The sequence below is a fragment of the Rhinoderma darwinii genome, chromosome 1, assembly GCF_050947455.1.
Source record: "Rhinoderma darwinii isolate aRhiDar2 chromosome 1, aRhiDar2.hap1, whole genome shotgun sequence".
NCBI classification, from domain to species: domain Eukaryota; kingdom Metazoa; phylum Chordata; class Amphibia; order Anura; family Rhinodermatidae; genus Rhinoderma; species Rhinoderma darwinii.
The window spans coordinates 327119698-327138137 of record NC_134687.1 but is presented as its reverse complement, the minus strand read 5'-3'; the positions used below and the strand labels follow the sequence as shown (position 1 = coordinate 327138137).

General features: G+C 42.8%; 1 protein-coding gene across 1 annotated transcript in view; it reads right to left on the bottom strand.

The window, feature by feature from the left end:
* PLPPR1 (phospholipid phosphatase related 1) overlaps positions 1-18440 on the bottom strand; it is a 209643-nt gene that overhangs the window by 70484 nt on the left and 120719 nt on the right. Inside the window, exons 3-4 of the mRNA XM_075825645.1 lie at positions 10929-11117; positions 6404-6536 (exon numbers count right to left, since the gene is read on the bottom strand). Of these exons, the coding sequence (XP_075681760.1) occupies positions 6404-6536; positions 10929-11117 (322 nt within the window). The remainder of the gene's footprint in view (positions 1-6403; positions 6537-10928; positions 11118-18440) is intronic.

The following is an 18440-nucleotide window of genomic DNA, read 5'->3' as shown; positions in this document are numbered from 1 at the left end:
CAAATCCATTTCTTTACAGCAGTGTGAATAAGCACAAAGCAGAAAAAAAACCAAAAAAAACTGTAGTTTAATGAGGACGTGTTAACATTCTAAGAGCCTGGAGTGATGTTGAAGTATTACCAACTACTGATGTTATATGTGCATCAGCTGATTAACTGAAGAAAATAAGCAAGCTACTCATTATTTTGTGGGTGTTTGACCGCAATAACATGACTCAAAGCAATTAGGCAATGGAAGATATATACTCTGTCAAGCTGTAATTTTGTCAACCTCCACACTGTCAATGACTGTGAGAAAATCAACTTTTTAATGGAGGACATATTATAGAGAAGAATATACAATAGTGGCTGTAATGGCCCATTGCATTAATGTGAAATAATCTGACGTGTAGCAATTATGAATCCATGATTTTTTTTTATAGGTAAATAAAGTGACAAGAGAAGCTCAAGCCTAACACATTATAAAATGCAGCAAAAATAAAGGTAACTCTGATAAACAGCTTATACTTTCTATATCATCAAACAACCACTGCTTAGCTACCATCTAAGCTGTTACAAGAGTGTCTCAATGCTAGCTTCCTCAGGGGTGGACTGAGAGTGGTCTGGGCTCCCAGACATTAAAGGTCACTGGCCCGTTAACAACCACTAGAGCCATGATACACTTGAGTTGGGTAAAGTGCTGTGTACATGCAAGGTTGACTCACTAATCATGTCCTATGCAGCTAGGCTCTGCAAGGCTAAAAGGCACCAGGATGGATGAGGATCCCAATAGTGGGGCCCCTACCTATCATACATTAAAAGTGTTAGACATAAGGTCTACTGTCAGAATATTCTTTTAAGAGCAGTAAGTGACTAAGAAGATGTGGACTACCACTGGCCACGGATCCTTAGGCACTGGCTTGATCCTTGAATGGGCAGTCAGCAGTCAGCCTAGTACATACTATACAAATAAATGCATAAGTTGTTTTTCTAACTACTCTATAAATATAAAACTAAACAGTCGAAGCAGACAAAATTAGTTGCATATTAATAATATAATACATTTTTGCAGTACAATGAGGGGTTGTCTGGGATTAGAAAAAAGGGTATTGTAGATACAGAGCAAGTGAATGGGCTCAGATACAGCCCAAGGACAACAGTGGTGCTTTTCTGGAAGGTAATTCTTTCTAATCTCAGGCAATTCTTTCCAGTTATTCATATAGTGACAAAATATTCCACAGATCTGTACACAGATTGTAACCATTAGCATCAGTCCCTGTCTCCAATGGTGCTCCTGATCTACCACTCACAAGGGTAATTTTCATAGAAAGCCAGTTGCCCTATCAGTATGGTGAGATGTGTCTTAGTTGTTAGGCTAATAATTGTATTATGTATAGTAAATATATATATATACAGTTAGGTCCGGAATTATTTGAACAGTGACAGAATCTTCATGATTTGGGCTCTGCATGCCACCACATGGGATTTGAAATGAAACAACTGAGATGCAATTATAGTGTAGACTTTCAGGTTTAATTCAAGGGCTTGAGCAAAAATATCCTGTGAAACGTTTAGGAATTGCAGCCATTTTTCTACACAACCTCGTCATTTCAGGGGCTCAAAAGTAATTGGACAAATTAACATTACCATAAATAAAATGTGTTTTTGTTAATACTTTGTAGAGAATCCTTTGCAGGCAATGGCTGCCTGAAGTCTACAACCCATGGACATCACCAAACACTGGGTTTCCTCCTTTGTGATGCTTTGCCAGGCCTTTACTGCAGCTATCTTCAGTTGTTGCTTGTTCGTGGGTCTTTCTGCCTTAAGTTTTGTCTTAAGCAAGTGAAATGAATGCTCGATCGGGTTGAGATCTGGTGATTGACTTGGCCATTGCAGAATATTCCACTTCTTTGCCTTAAAAAACTCCTGAGTTGCTTTCGCAGTATGATTTGGGTCATTGTCCATCTGTACTGTGAAGCGACGTCTCATTAACCTTGCTGCATTTGGTTGAATCTGAGCAGAAAGTATATCCCTGAACACTTCAGAATTCAGCCGGCTGCTTCTGTCACATCATCAATAAACACTAGTGACCCAGTGCCTTTGGCAGCCATGCATGCCCATGCCATCACACTGCCTCCACCATGTTTTACAGAGGATGTGGTGTGCTTTGGATCATGAGCGTTTCCAAACCTTCTCCATACTTTCTTCCTCCAATCATTCTGGTGCAGGTTGATCTTAGTTTCATCTGTCCAAAGAATGTTGTTCCAGAACTGGGCTGGATTATTTACATGTTGTTTGGCAAAGTCTAATCTGACCTTTCTATTTTTGAGGCCCACTTTGAACCATCACGCACACCTTTGACCCAGAAGTATTTCCTTTTAATGGGTATAAAAGGAATGCATTTGTTTGTTTTATGAATAAACCTGATGAAGACCTAGGTCCTAGGTTGACAACCGTAGCAATTCTTTTTATCAGTGTTTGTCAAACTATATGTTCGTTCAGAATAAATAAGAAAAATAAACCTATTCTCCATTATCGTGATTGTGCATATATCACTAGTGTAAGCGCCCCATATAGGAGCTTTTTTTCTTCATTCTACTCTGCATTCATTGGACGCTGGGAGGATGCTTATTCCCAGGGAACAGACACCCAGATTCAGCTCTGGAGGCCAGCAAACCATGGTGTACAAAGGTCCACTACAAACCGATATTTGAAAAACTTGAGTTGTGCCTACCATCCAGCACAACTTCATCAGGTGAGCCTTCATGTTTCACCATTTACCAATTGCAACCACATTTGAAACGTTAATACCCTAGGGGAGCGTCGTATTTGTCCAATTTTTTGTCTTTACTAAGCACTATTTTTCAGGCTGTTTAATGGTTTGCATCTTGTGGTGTAGTGCTGTATTTGCTCTCATGAAGCCTTCTTTTTATGGTAGACTTAGATACTGATACACCTACTTCTAGGAGAGTGTTATTCACTTGGGTAGATGTTGTGAAGGGGTTTTTCTTCACCATGGAAAGGATTCTGCGATCATCCACCACTGTTGTCTTCCGTGGATGTCCAGGCCTTTTGATGCTCACGAGATCACCAGTGCGCTTTTTTTTTCAAGAATGTCCCAAACTGTTGATTTGGCCACTCCTAACATTTGTGCTATCTCTCTGATGGATTTCTTCATTTTTTTCAGCCTAACGAAGGTCTGTTTCACTTGCATTGAGTGCTCCTTTGACCTCATGTTGTGGGTTCACAGCAACAGCTTCCTAATGCAAATGCCACAACTGGAATCAACTCCAGACCTTTTACCTGCTGAATTGATGATGGATTAACGAGGGAATATATAATAGTCCAATTAACTTTGGTCCCTTGAAAAAGAGGCAGCTACATATTAACCAGTTCAGGACTGGGCTATTTTGAGCCTTCAGGACCAGACACCGTTTAGCCATTTTTAGCACGCGTTAGTGAAACGGCTATAACTTTTTTATTTGTTGGGCTAGCGACGTGATTTTTGCGATGTTTTTTTCCGTAGACAATGCAGGTCTCTTTTTTTATATAATTTTTAAATACAACCTTTTTGCTATTTTAGAATTTTTAGGCTTAAAGTTTGAAAATAATAATAAAAAAATAAGCTTTTTTACATTTTAGCAATTTGTTTCTGGTAATAACATAGGTTTTACCCTAAAATATACCTTTTATTTGTGATCGTCTTTGTCTACCATAACTTTTAATATATTACATGTCTATATTAGGGTAATTTGGTCAGGGATAGCGTTACAACAATGAACTTTTTTTGGGGGTGGGTATTTTATGTGTATTTATTCTTAATTTTTTTGTACTTTATTTTTTTTTAATTTTTTTATTATTATGGTCTGTCCCAGAAAACACCTTTGGGGGCTTTATTTATTTTTTTCTTCTTTTACATCTTGTTTTTTTACTGTAACTGGGGCTGCACAGCAGTGACTAATAGTGTCACTAATAGGGCTGTGCTGGGTCTAGTTAGACCCAGCAGCAGCCTGCCGATAACGGCACCCGGAAATCACGTGACCAGTCACATGACCACCGGGACGAATAGAGGAATCGGCGCTGGCGCTGCCGCTATTTGTTTACACAGGGCTCATTGAGCGCTGTGTAGAAGAGATCAGAGAAGAGAGAGGCAGTGAAAGCTGCTTCTATCTTCTTCTCATGGTCCCTGGCAGTCACTGACTGCCGGAAACCCGACATTCAGCTACCCAATCGCTCGGGCAGCAAGCTAATAGTCTATGGCATGGGTTTTAAGGACCCTGACAGCCGGCCGTAAATACAAAGCCAGCGGTCGGGTACCTGTTAAAGACCTGCAATTCCTAAACCCTTCCTAAAATTAGGATGTGAACACCCTCAAATTAAAGCTGAGAGTCTGCACTTTAACCCCATATTGATTAAATAACTGTATATTTAATATGTTTTGGTAAACAGCTAAAATGCCATAACTTGTGTCACTGTCCAAATAATACTGAACCTAACTGTATATAGTACACAAGAAAATGGCGACAGCACACTGCAAACGCCAATGCCACCTAAACCACTAAATATAAATAAATATACGCCGTGCCTGACGACCAGCACATTATCCCTCCACGTATTACACATAGTACTGACACCCCATGTACTATTCACAGCACTGACCCCTATTCATCACATTTATTTATTATTTATTTCTATTACATTATCACACAGTTCTGACACTTTCATACACACACATTTCTTTTTTACCATCCATTCACACCCTAGCACTACACTGACACTGACACTCATTTATCGCACACCTTTGAGCACTTAGTTCACCACTCCCCTCAAGACTAGTGGGAGGGGCTATCACTATTTAATGTACACTCCTTCTGCAGCATTTTTTGATCTGTCTGCGTCCTGCTGGGAACGGGTTTTGACCCACCCACCTACCTAGTAAGTATGGCCTTTTTTGTGGTTTTGATGATATCTATGTCCCATTTTTTCTGTTTGTGTTTTTAAATATAAATAAATATGCATTGCTTCTGAATCTACTTACAATAGTGAGGTTCTTAGTGCATATTTTTATCAAATATATATATGTGTGTATGTATATATATATATATATTTTTTTTTTTTAAATATATATTTAATGTATACACCTCAACACAGAAAGACTGAGATGTGGCATTCTAGATCATATACTGTACTGTCTAGCAATGCTAGCACACTTCCAAAGAACAATTAATTCATCAAACCATTTCATATAATTATAGTAGAGGAACATTGGTCATGTGCAGGAAGATGAAATATAATGACGTATAATTGGATATTGAATCAGATGCTCCTAGCTCAATTGTTTTTTTCAATCACTGTGATGGTTGAGCTGTTTGGGTAATTGCATTCGATGTGAATATCATTGCATTAGAATGGCTAATATCTGCTGAAAAGGTAATATGCACTGCATTTATTATCAGGGATTTTTTTTCCGCCAGAATGCCCAGCACTCAGTCAAAGAGATTTCATTAAAATAGGGGACAAATCAAGAGCATTTCAATCAGTACTAAGAGCAAATATTGAGAAAATATAGAACTTGAGTAGTTATCTGTATAACCACTACAACTGGGATGAATCCCTACTCATAAGTATATTATGTCATAGTTATGCTAATGTGATGCATAAAGTCCTAACAATGCTGACATAATGCATGATGCTGTAATAATGCTAATATAATGAATTAAGCCCTAATAATACATGATGCTGTAACAGCGCTGATATAATGCATGATGCTGTATTAATGCTGATATAAAGCAGGAAGCCCTAGTAATGCTGATATAATGCATGATGCTGTAATAATGTTCATATAATACATGAAGTTCTTATAATGCCAATATAATACATGATGTTATAATAATGCTGATATAATACTGGACATTGTAGAAACCCTAATAATGATGCTGTAATAATGCTAATACTTAAAGGGGTTTTCCCATGAGGGACATTTATGACATATCCACAGAATATCCAACAAAGCAGTAGGACAACAGCACACGTCTCCAAATCTTCAAAAAGGTTATATTGTCAAAACATCTTGCGACAAACAGGCAACGTTCTGACCCGCTATGAGTGAAGGGTCTTTCTCAAGCCTTGAATAATGTTCGACGCCCTAAAAATCTCCAATTGTACCCACTAAGCAGCCTCAGAATGGAGGAAAATAGCTTTTTTTACACTCCTTCTATGAGACCTTAAGATGAGCCAGAATTGGTGACATAACATACTATAAGGGATCAGGCTTACTTATTCTGGTTGCCTAATAGGCATGCGTAGGTTCATTTTAGGAAAGATAGTTGAGCCTATTTGTCCAACCTTAATTGGGCATCCCACACATTTATAGGAAGCCTGCTAAGAAAATGACAAAATAAAGATACTATATAACTACACCTTACCTATAAATCGTATGATCCGTCGGATTAGGGGGTTCAAATAACAGCACTCTCCAGTTAGAATCATCTTTTCTTGAATAATCAGGTTTTCTCTGGTAGACTTTATAAAGTAAGTTGCCACTTCACCAATAAATATCTGCAAAAATAAATAACAAATATATATTAGATACAACCTACTATGAAGCTATGTCTAGAACACATTTCAATGCAGATGTTAAAGGTAATTATGTTTTATCAAATATGCAATACAGATTGATTATGCACTGTTTATATTATACATTACTGCTATCAGGAAGAGATAGAGAGAGAGCCCTGAACTTGTGGAACCACAAGCATGTACAGTATTTGAGAGAAAGCAACTTCACTTTGAAGGGGCTGTGTAATAATGTCCTTGCATGTTAAAAAGTATCAGTACATGAAGTGCTAACACTTTAAGAGTAGCTTACAGAAGCCACTAGAGTGGCTTCAGAACGAACACGGTGAGCAGAGAGCTTAAACGGCAGCCATAGGATCATCCTAGCCTGCTTTTATTGTTTATCTCGAGTTTTATACTTTTTAACAGATATATTTGTACTATGAGAGAGTTAATTTGTTCTTACTTGTGTTGCTCCCAAACTCTATAGGTGTATCTTAATCAGAGGTTGGTCATAAATATTCACTAAAATGTCAGCCCTTGTCCAGCCCTCTTAGAATACATTATTCTCTGATAGAATATATAATTTAGCAGTTTCCTCTACATGTTGACAGCTAAACAGTCTGTAATATAACCTCACATTCACTGCTGAGCAACCGTGAACATTATTGGTCAGCCATCATGAAAGCTACACCCCATAGACTTATTAAATGGCATGCAATCCCCTTATTTTTATTCATATTGAATTTCCTGAAAAAAGGACAATAAAAAAGAAAGATGCATACAGATATGTCCACCCTTACTTTTGCTTGAATTTGGCTAAGGACTGTAATTTCTCATGAAACCTTTTCAATACAATATTGCGACATGCTCGCAAAGGAGGCTCGTGGCAGTGGTTTTTTTTTTTTTTCAAAGTTGGTTTTCTTGCGCCACACAGCTCAGGATATGTTGAGATAAGAGGAAAAGTAAGGAATGACACATCTGTAATTTAACTGAATACAGAATACTTTACTCTCAAGATATTTTATTTAAAAAAAACTATACCCCCATTAAAAAGGGTGTAGATGCTCTTTAGAGAGCATACAGTACCATACTTTGACCCCCCCCCCATCCTTACCTCCCGAACAGCTGCCCTCAACTGACCAATCTTAAAAACATTCTGAATGCATTTACCATTTACCAATGTTTTGACTGGTTGTATTTGCACAAACAGTACATTACATCTTAAGCAACAAGGTTTGGACAGAGGCTCCTTCGGACCACCAGATGAAATGATTCTGAGGGCCCTCCCCATCTACCTAGAACGTGTGAAGTTCTACTTTGATTTGCATTGGGATCTATGCTGTTATCATCGCACACACAAGGCATATCATCAATAAGGTCTAATAGGTTATTTGTGAACCAACTCATAAAAATAGACCCTTAATGCAAGTGCTTAGGCCCACTGTAAATGGGGATATTTTCAGCCAATTATTGTGTCAGAGCATGGGTCCTTGGTGAGTTGCTGTTCATTTCATAAAACAATTAGTCTTGCAAGGTCATTCTATTTTCCATTGATTTTTAAAGTACAGTAACATGTCACCTGGACTGGTTCCACACCCTTTATTGCACCTCTAAAAGAACTTAATACTACTAAACTAGTTGTTAATATCATGCCACTAAACGGCCTCCTAAAGTGCTGAGCAGGGCAGAAGGGGGGCCATATAACACACTTTTCTGCCGCCCTGACTATAATAACACTACAGTTTGCAAGGAGACAATTACAAGTAATGCTTAAAGGGAACCTGTCACCAGCATTTCACCTATTGAACTTTACTTATCCCTCACTGGCCGCTGCTGTCAAAAGTTCTTACCGTTATTCCCTCTCCTAAACTCCTTCTCCGCCTGTAAATAACGGTCTGCAAACATTTTGCGCCTTTTACCGTAATCCAGTGTCCCTTTGTGCGCACACACCAGAAAAGGACATCAATGCACAAGCGCGGGATTTTGTGTGCTGGGGGAAGGCGAGGAGCTGTCAATCAAACGTAAGGAGGTGAGGTAAACTCGGAAAGACTTGAGGAATGAAGATATGACTCTTTTCTGCTCATTAGCCTACAGCTCGGGAACACTAAAAAATTGAATACTAAAGCTACAGAGCCGGCTTAGAAGACAATTATAGGTTATATAGAAATGATTTTTCACCCACTACCACCAGGTATTGCTGGTTTAATAGGTGAAAGGCTGGTGACAGGTTCCCTTTAAAGAGGTTGACCACTATGGAACAATCCCTTTGAGCCTTGATATAGCAATGCACCTATATAAATATAGCAGAGGACCAAAGCTCTGACATAATAATAAGGCTAAGCAACAATATGGTCCATGAGGTTTTTTAGTTGACTGTGTAAATGTCAAATGAGATTATTATCTTTTTTTCCCCCTTGTTTTGTATATTTAGTATCATCAGTATTATGCATTGAAATTGGACATTTGGAGGTTTCAATTGTCAAACAGGATATTTCATGAAAAGCTGCTAAACAATTTCTTAATTAATTATGTTTTAAGAAAAGTGAAGAAATATTTTCTTGCATATTAAACATTCCCGACGTTGCAGATAGAGTTCATTTATTTATCAAAGCTTTTCAGAACATACAGTAACATTTGATCAAAGCGAGTGGCTAAATATGACCTACATTTGGCAACCAAGAAAAACTGATCATTATACTGTAGTATATTGATTCAAAGCGGAAATGCTGAGTTCTCTGCAGCAGTTATTTGTAGCCCTGTACCAGAACTGAATCATTTTAGTTGAGACATTTGAGACATTTTCCTCACAAGGTATACTGTATTTAAATCGCTGTGGAAAGAGATATAACTTTTGTAAAGCTTGCAAATATGCTATGTATTTATTTCCTAGATCTCAGCTTGCTGTTAAGGAATGAAAACAGTTTTTGTATAAACGTAATACTTACAGATTCGGGACCTGTTAACACTAGTATCATGACTTTTATATATAAGGGAGTGCTGACAGCAATGCTTGTACCTTTTTGCAAATAGATAGCAACAAATTCTGATGGACCTAGTCAGGTTTCCATCAGGGGTTCCGGTATATTTGCAGGATAAAAAAGTGCTGCAGACTGTGCTATTATTGCTGTCACAAATTCCGTAAACTGTTATGGACTAACAAACATGCAAGTGTGAACAGAGCCTGACAGTTTGCTCTAACTGTATCCAGTCTAAGCAATCCTCTGTAAGCTAAACACAACAGCAGCACAAATCTTTCTCCTGTGCTGATAGTTTTCCCCAATGTATTAGTGTACAGTTGGTAAATGTTACAGAAAAAATTTGTTCTGTAGGGGTTTTCAGCCTGTAAATATAAACAAGACTGTTACCGTTCACTGACACATGAAGAGATCTTGAAAATGGTGAGGACTTAAAAAATAAGGTATATCAGGCTCTGTTCACACTGCATTTATTTTTTACATTGATGCGTATATCGAACATAACACTTGATGTATGCAGTTGTGTGTCATGACATAGCCTGTCATGTTAGAACTATAAACCAATACCATGCAGTATAAAAAAAAAATTTGCGGTAACTGACTGTAGCGGTAAGGCTACATGTTGCGTATATGCTGCAGAGTTTCCAAACGGATTTTCCATTTGCAAAATCCACAGCGTTTACAGTAAGGCTGGATTCATATAAGCACATTACGTCCGTAATGGACGGAACGTATTTCGGCCGCAAGTCCCGGACCGAACACACTGCAGGGAGCCGGGCTCCTAGCATCATACTTATGTACGATGCTAGGAGTCCCTGCCTCGCTGCCGGACAACTGTCCCTTACTGTAATCATATTTTCAGTACGGGCCAGTAGTTCCACGGAGAGGCAGGGACTCCTAGCATCGTACATAACTATGATGCTAGGAGCCCGGCTCCCTGCAGTCTGTTCGGTCCTGGACCTCCGGCCGAAATACGTTCCGTCCATTACGGACGTAATGTGCTCGTGTGAATCCAGCCTAACAGAAAAGTGGATGAAATTTTAATGTAGAAAAAAACCTGAAGAATTTCAATCCGCAACATTTCAATTTATGCTGCGTAAACCCTGCAGATTTTCTGCGCGGAAGATCTGGTCGGAAATGTTGCAGCATACACCTTACCCTATAGGAAAGCAGGCTGCGCTTTACTATACACTTTCCTTTAATGCTTCAGACTCCCCTTTAAAAAATATATAATGTCCCTGACACATTTGTTTAACACTGACACCTCTGAACTATTTGAAGAAACTTGTTTATACTTTTTTTAAAATAAGAAGCTTTAAAAGCTTATATAAATCAGCATATATTTTTATAACAACCATTGTGGCAACTAAACATGTCACTTAAATATTTAAGAATGCTTAGCATCTGAATTACTTACAATAGCTGTTGGTGTTGCTGCCAGCACACAGTACAGCACCAGAGGGGAAATGAAACTTTCATCCTCAGTCCCTGGGTATGGTTTCAGTAAATTTCCATCTTGGCAGAAGAAGCCTTGAATGTGCACTTGAAAGGTATCTGTGCACTCAAAGTAGTATGCAAGCAGAACAGTGCCAGCCATAATGACGAGCTGAAAATAAAGCATATTAGGTTAAAATCCAGAACGCAAAAGTCCTTAATTGGAGAATAAGTCCCACAAAACAAGAATGTCCCCATCACCGTAATCTTCCCATAACTAGAGCTGCTATTTTGCAATGTTGACATATGCCGTACAGTGTCTGATACATAAGCCTCTTGGCAAACCCACTTAATGAATGCATCTGATCGAAGTTTGGCCTCTGCCTGGTCACAGAGGGATATGTGCCTTAAGCAGCTAGTTTATCAAAGGGCATATTCGTGTCATTAATGAGACGGATCAATGGAGCAAAGGACAGCATCTACATTCCACTCTGTTACATGAAGCACTTTAACACCAAAGTGTAGGAACTGATGTAAGAACTTGCATACAGGTAACTGGCATTGCAGATCAGGCGTCACCGCTACAACCCACTTATTTAAATAAGGTATTTAATGTGTCTTATAGACTGAATATTTTTTTACTACATCATTTGTACACAGCGGACTGAAAACCTGATTCAAATAAATTACCTTCCTGTTCTCAATATTAATAAGCAAACTGCGTTAAGCAAAGATGGAAGCTTACAAAGCAAATTATGTATATGTTACAACATACACTCCTCAACAATGACATTTCAACACCAAGAAGGAAAAGTTTTGGAATTATGGAAATCACAGTATCGATGGACATGTTAATGATATGCAAATGATAAAAAAAATGGAATAAATATATTCCAAACATCTTGATTTATTCAGTATAGAGTATGAGCACCATTTGCAGAATTGCACGCACTTGCACGCCTTGGCATGCTATTAATGAGGTTATTAATGGTTGTCTGAGAAATGTTATACCCCACTGAATACACTTGGGCACGTAAATCATCAAGTCCAAAGACGCTATAGGCCATGGTAGCACGCTTAGGCCATGCAGGCTGCTCACAGTAGCACGAGCAACATGCGGCCTGGCATTGTCATTTTGAAAAACGGCTTCTGGGGCAGTTTGCAGAAATGGCCGTACCACTGGTTCCACAACCAAATCAATGTAACACCGAGCTGTTAGTGTACCTGAAATGAAGACCAGAGGGCTCCGGCTACCGTACATTATGCCACCCCACACCATAATCCCGGGAGTAGGATCGGTGTCACATTCCCTTGTGAAGGCCTCTTGATGGTGTTGGTCTACAGACCAATCTCCAGCTGTCACTGCATGTGAGACAAAAGCAGGACTCATCACTGAAGAGGCTAGACCTCCATTCCAGCCTCCATTGCCGTCTTGCTGTGCACCATGATAGCCTTTGATAGCGGTGGCGTGTGGTCAATGGAACGCCGGTAGCTGGACGTCTGGCTCGTAGCCCAATGTCATGCAAACGTCTTCTGATGGTTTGTGTCGATTCTAGTTGCTTGGGATGTGTCGTCCAATTTTACTTGCAATACAGAATGGATCAATACGTGCCATTCTTCCAATCAGACAATCCATCCGTTCAGTGGTTTGCCTCTGAGAACCTCTTGCTTTCATTCCCGTCAGTTGTTGTTCTCTAGGCGTGTAATAATCTGCCGGAATGATAAACCAAGGTCTCTCAGTTCAAGGATTCTGCCCCTCTCGGTTTGCGACAAGTGGCGATAACTGGCACGTCGACGAACAGGAGGCATCGCACAATCATTCCACACCACATGATCTGATTTTTGAGGTTTCATGTGGCTAAAAAACTTTGCTTTCAATCTGTCTTTTATACCCCTCCCACATGCCACAGATTGGAGCTCGGTGCTTGTGATCATTTGCAGATCTTAGCGACATCTGCTACTTCCTCGATTTGCATAACCTGACGACTTGCTCTTCTTGGTGTTGCAATTTCAATGTTGAATACTGTAGAATAAACTCACAATCTAGATGGTGTCGTTTGCTTATAATTTAATTAATAAAGTCAATTTGCAATGAGATAGCTTTACTTTAAGGTCTTCTTCACACAAACTTTGTTTTTCCAGCTTTTTAAAACACATGCAAAAAATGGCATACGTTACATGTGTTTTTAATAAAGTTCTTGACTTGCCTAAGTAGAGTCGTGCGTTAATGAGCCTTTACTTATCCCTTCTATTTCCTCCTCCCCCACCTTGAGAAAAGACACGTGACACCGAGGTTGGATGTGAAATGGCCACAGCAGCCGTTTATTAATTTCACAATTTTGTAAAATGCAATTTAAAATCCGAAACATTCGGATAACTAATTAGGAATCCAACCAGAGAATTCCTCCTAATAATTCACATGACCCAACATGGGTCATAATCATAAATAACATTTAACGTTAACATTAATCCGAGCAGGGGAAGTCCTTGAAGCCATTTTTAGATATTCCTTTTATACCTCGAGTTAGCCATCTGCACCACCACCAAGACATTACCTCCAGCCGGAAACCAGCTCGGAAGCACCGCTCACCTCTGCAGATGGCTCCAACCACCAGAAGTCCACCTCAAAGGGATAACACCCTATGAAGCCTTCCACCATGTACCTTTTTTGGGGGATGCATACCCCCGATGCAACCCCCCCACCATTTTGTACTGACCGACCTCAAGGACTCCCCCCGCAGCTGCTATGACACCTGGACCTACTCCGAAAGAAAATAAAACAACATGTTAGATAAGAAATACAGTAAACGATGATTATAGACAAACTCACATGAACCACAAGGGATAACCAAACAAAGGGCGGGAGGGTGGGAGCTCTAAATTTTACTTGCTCCTTCTCCCGCTGCTTCCGGATCACTGCCGAAAACAGCGGGAAACCTAGTAACGTCCCCTAACTCCTCCCTACCTCTCCTATCTAGTTAACCCTTTCCCTCCTATGTCCAGTCATGTCGGCTTCCCCTGAAGCCCTTGCGGGCTGCGTCCAGCCTCTTCTTGACTTGCCTAAGTAGAGTCGTGCGTTAATGAGCCTTTACTTATCCCTTCTATTTCCTCCTCCCCCACCTTGAGAAAAGACACGTGACACCGAGGTTGGATGTGAAATGGCCACAGCAGCCGTTTATTAATTTCACAATTTTGTAAAATGCTATTTAAAATCCTAATAACTAATTAGGAATCCAACCAGAGAATTCCTCCTAATAATTCTCATGACCCAACATGGGTCATAATCATAAATAACATTTAACGTTAACATTAATCCGAGCAGGGGAAGTCCTTGAAGCCATTTTTAGATATTCCTTTTATACCTCGAGTTAGCCATCTGCACCACCACCAAGACATTACCTCCAGCCGTAAACAAGCTCGGAAGCACCGCTCACCTCTGCAGATGGCCCCAACCACCAGAAGTCCACCTCAAAGGGATAACACCCTATGAAGCCTTCCACCATGTACCTTTTTTGGGGGACGCATACCCCCGATGCGACCCCCCCCCACCATTTTGTACTGATAGACCTCAAGGACTCCCCCCGCCACAGCGAAACAGGCCTTGACCACCTTAAGCCTGTGAGTTCCGCCACACCACCACCGCCCTTTCAATTCCTTCTGCTATTGCCAGACTCCACAGATCAATCCCAACCTCGGTCAAATGAACCCCATCACTCCTCCAGTAGTTCCCCACTCCTGACTCCAGATCCCTGTGCCGCACACAAACGCCCCCGTTCTTGGCCACAAAACGGGACACCGCCCGATTAACTTTAATACGAGCCTTATTGACCCTCTCCACTGACCTAGCCAGCCGCCAATGCTTCCTAGGGACAATGTCCGACCAAACTATCACTAAACCGGGATATGAAACCCACAAACACAACATATCGTGTTTGATATCCTGCACCAACTCCCGAAAGGGGCGGACCCCCAAATCATTCCCACCCACGTGCAACACCAAGACTTCTGGAACCCTATCCAGCCGAGAGTATGTCTGGAATTCCGTTAACACCCTGCTCCACGACATACCTCTAAATCCCAGCCAATGCAAAACCGCGTCCTGCCGCGGAATGCGCAACTGGCGACCATCATGGCGGACATCCGCCCTCAAAGCCCCCCAATGCACGTAAGAGTGGCCCAACAACCATACAAGACAAGGGAGCTGATCTGAAAAGGAAAAGAAAATTAAATACCAGCACATAAACGTTGTTACCAGCAACATGACTCATAACAAATGGGGGCGCACGTAGGACTTAAACCTGTTGGACTCCCAACGGCCAATGCGCCGCACCCCATCGTCATCCAACCCCCAGCGCCCCGCCTCAGTTGCTGCGCCAATCCTGAAGGAATGAGATGAGTAAGGACCCGCCGCGATGCCGACCGCCGCCAGGCATTTTTTAAACACCGCGCCAAACTGAAATCTGGATAAGAATGACCCATCCTCGTGACAAAGCAACGGCAACTCGGGAGACCCCGCCTGTGGTTTAAAAACTCGCATGCAAGCGACCGGACACATCGCTGACCCCGGGAGGGCAAACAAAACTATCCGCTTGCCTTTACCCAGTTGATCAGTTTTTGACCACCGCAACCATACCTCGAGCCGGTCCCCATATAGGCTCACCCCCCCCGTCTCAACCCCCCTGCCCGCTTGGTACTAGGTGACACCAGCTCGCCAATTCTAAGAGCCCCAAAGAACGCTAAGGAAAATGCTAACCGAAACAGCTCCACCTCTGTAATGGCAGGAAGGAGGTGAAGGGAAAGTGAGCCCTAATCTACCCACCGCCCTGTCCCTGCCTACTTGCAACGACCCGCCCTAGGCGACGAGGTACAACTGGGCGGCGGTCCCTACGCTGTCTAAGTGCACAGGAAAACAAACAGGGAACACGCAGGGGAAGGGGCAGTAGCCACGGAACGCCACGAGGAAACGGAGCGGCGAACGAACAGTCAGGACCAGGACGAAGTGAGTACACCCGAGCGGGCACGGAGACAGAAGCAAGCCAGGGGCAAAGCAAAGCAGGTCAAGCAGAACTGCAGCAAGGCAGAAGCACGGCAGAAGCAGGCTGGCGCAAGCAGCAGTGGGGCCAGGAATCCAAAAGAATTACAAGCACTGAAGGAGAGAACAGGGCAGGTAATAATGGACAGGGGGCGGAGCTAACTCCGACAGACCAGGCCGCGATAGGCTCTCCCACTCCTGAGCCTGCCACCCTGGTTGGTGGGAGATGGTGTCAGTCGAACAGGTCTGGCCTCAGGTGTGGACTGATTAATCCCAGGAGTATACCTAGATGAAGTACCTGGCAGATCCCTAACAGTACTCCCCCTTTTATGAGGGGCCACCGGACCCTTACTAAGGGGACCCGGTTTAGTGGGGAAGAGAAGGTGGAACCTCCTGATCAATACCCCAGCGTGAACATCCCGGGCAGGTACCCAAGTCCTCTCCTCCGGCCCGTATCCTCTCCAATGGACCAGGTACTGGAGGGAGCCCTGGACCATCCTACTGTCCATAATCTTGGCCACCTCGAATTCCACCCCCTCAGGGGTGAGAACGGGAACAGGAGGTATCCTCGAGGGGGACCAGGACGGGGAGCAGCGTTTAAGGAGGGAGGCATGGAAGACGTCATGTATGCGAAAGGATGGGGGGAGCTCCAGACGGAAGGATACAGGGTTGAGGACTTCAATGATCTTATAAGGTCCAATAAATCGGGGAGCAAACTTCCTGGACGGGACCTTAAGGCGCAAGTTCCTGGACGACAACCAGACCAAATCCCCGACGACAAACCGGGGGTTAGCAGAACGTCTACTATCCGCCTGAATCTTTTGTGCGCTCTGGGACGCCTCTAGGTTCTTCTGAACCTGGGCCCAGACAGTGCACAGTTCCCGATGAACATCCTCTACCTCAGGATTATTGGAACAACCAGGGGAGACGGAGGAGAACCTTGGGTTAAACCCGAAATTACAGAAAAACGGGGAGACCCCTGACGAGTTACTGACCCGGTTATTCAGGGAAAATTCAGCAAGGGGAAGGAATGAGACCCAATCGAATTGACAGTCAGAGATGAAACACCTTAAATATTGTTCCAGGGATTGGTTGGTCCTTTCCGTTTGGCCATTAGTTTCGGGATGGAAGGCGGAGGAGAAGGACAGATCAATCTCCAACTTTTTACAAAAAGCTCTCCAAAATAAGGAAACAAATTGTACCCCTCTGTCAGAAACGATATTGACTGGGGCCCCATGGAGACGCAGGATGTGTTTCACAAACAAAGAAGCTAACGTCTTGGCGTTAGGTAGCTTCTTAAGGGGCACAAAGTGGCACATCTTGCTGAAGCGGTCGACTACCACCCACACCACCGACTTGCCCTGAGATGGAGGCAAATCGGTGATAAAATCCATGGAGATATGGGTCCAAGGTCTCTGGGGAATGGGCAAGGAACGTAGTAGGCCCGCAGGTCGGGACCTAGGGGTTTTGGACCTAGCGCAAACCTCACAAGCGGCGACGTAAGCCCTAACATCTTGAGGCAACCCAGGCCACCAATAGTTTCTGGTAATGAGGTGTTTGGTGCCCAAGATGCCAGGATGACCAGATAGAGCGGAGTCATGGTTTTCCCTGAGTACCCTCAGCCGGTATTGCAGGGGAACAAACAGTTTGTCCCCAAGGACGTTCCCGGGAGCTGCACCCTGATCAGCCGCGATATCAGAAGCTAAATCAGAATCCGTGGCAGAGACGATTATACCAGGGGGTAAAATACAAGCAGGATCCTTCTCGGAAGGAGGATTGGCCATGAAACTACGTGACAGAGCATCAGCCTTAATATTCTTGGACCCAGCCCTATAGGTAACCAAGAAATTAAATCTGGTAAAGAATAGTGCCCACCGAGCTTGTCTAGGATTAAGCCTCCGGGCCGATTCTAGGAAAACCAGATTCTTGTGATCCGTAAGGACCGTTACCTGGTGTCTGGCCCCCTCCAGGAAGTGCCGCCACTCCTCAAAAGCCCATTTAATGGCTAGAAGTTCGCGGTTGCCAATATCATAGTTACTCTCCGTGGGCGAAAACTTCCTAGAGAAGTAAGCACAGGGGCGGAGATGGGTGAGGGAGCTGGGGCTTGTAATTATGTAATGGCAGGAAGGAGGTGAAGGGAAAGTGAGCCCTAATCTACCCACCGCCCTGTCCCTGCCTACTTGCAACGACCCGCCCTAGGCGACGAGGTACAACTGGGCGGCGGTCCCTACGCTGTCTAAGTGCACAGGAAAACAAACAGGGAACACGCAGGGGAAGGGGCAGTAGCCACGGAACGCCACGAGGAAACGGAGCGGCGAACGAACAGTCAGGACCAGGACGAAGTGAGTACACCCGAGCGGGCACGGAGACAGAAGCAAGCCAGGGGCAAAGCAAAGCAGGTCAAGCAGAACTGCAGCAAGGCAGAAGCACGGCAGAAGCAGGCTGGCGCAAGCAGCAGTGGGG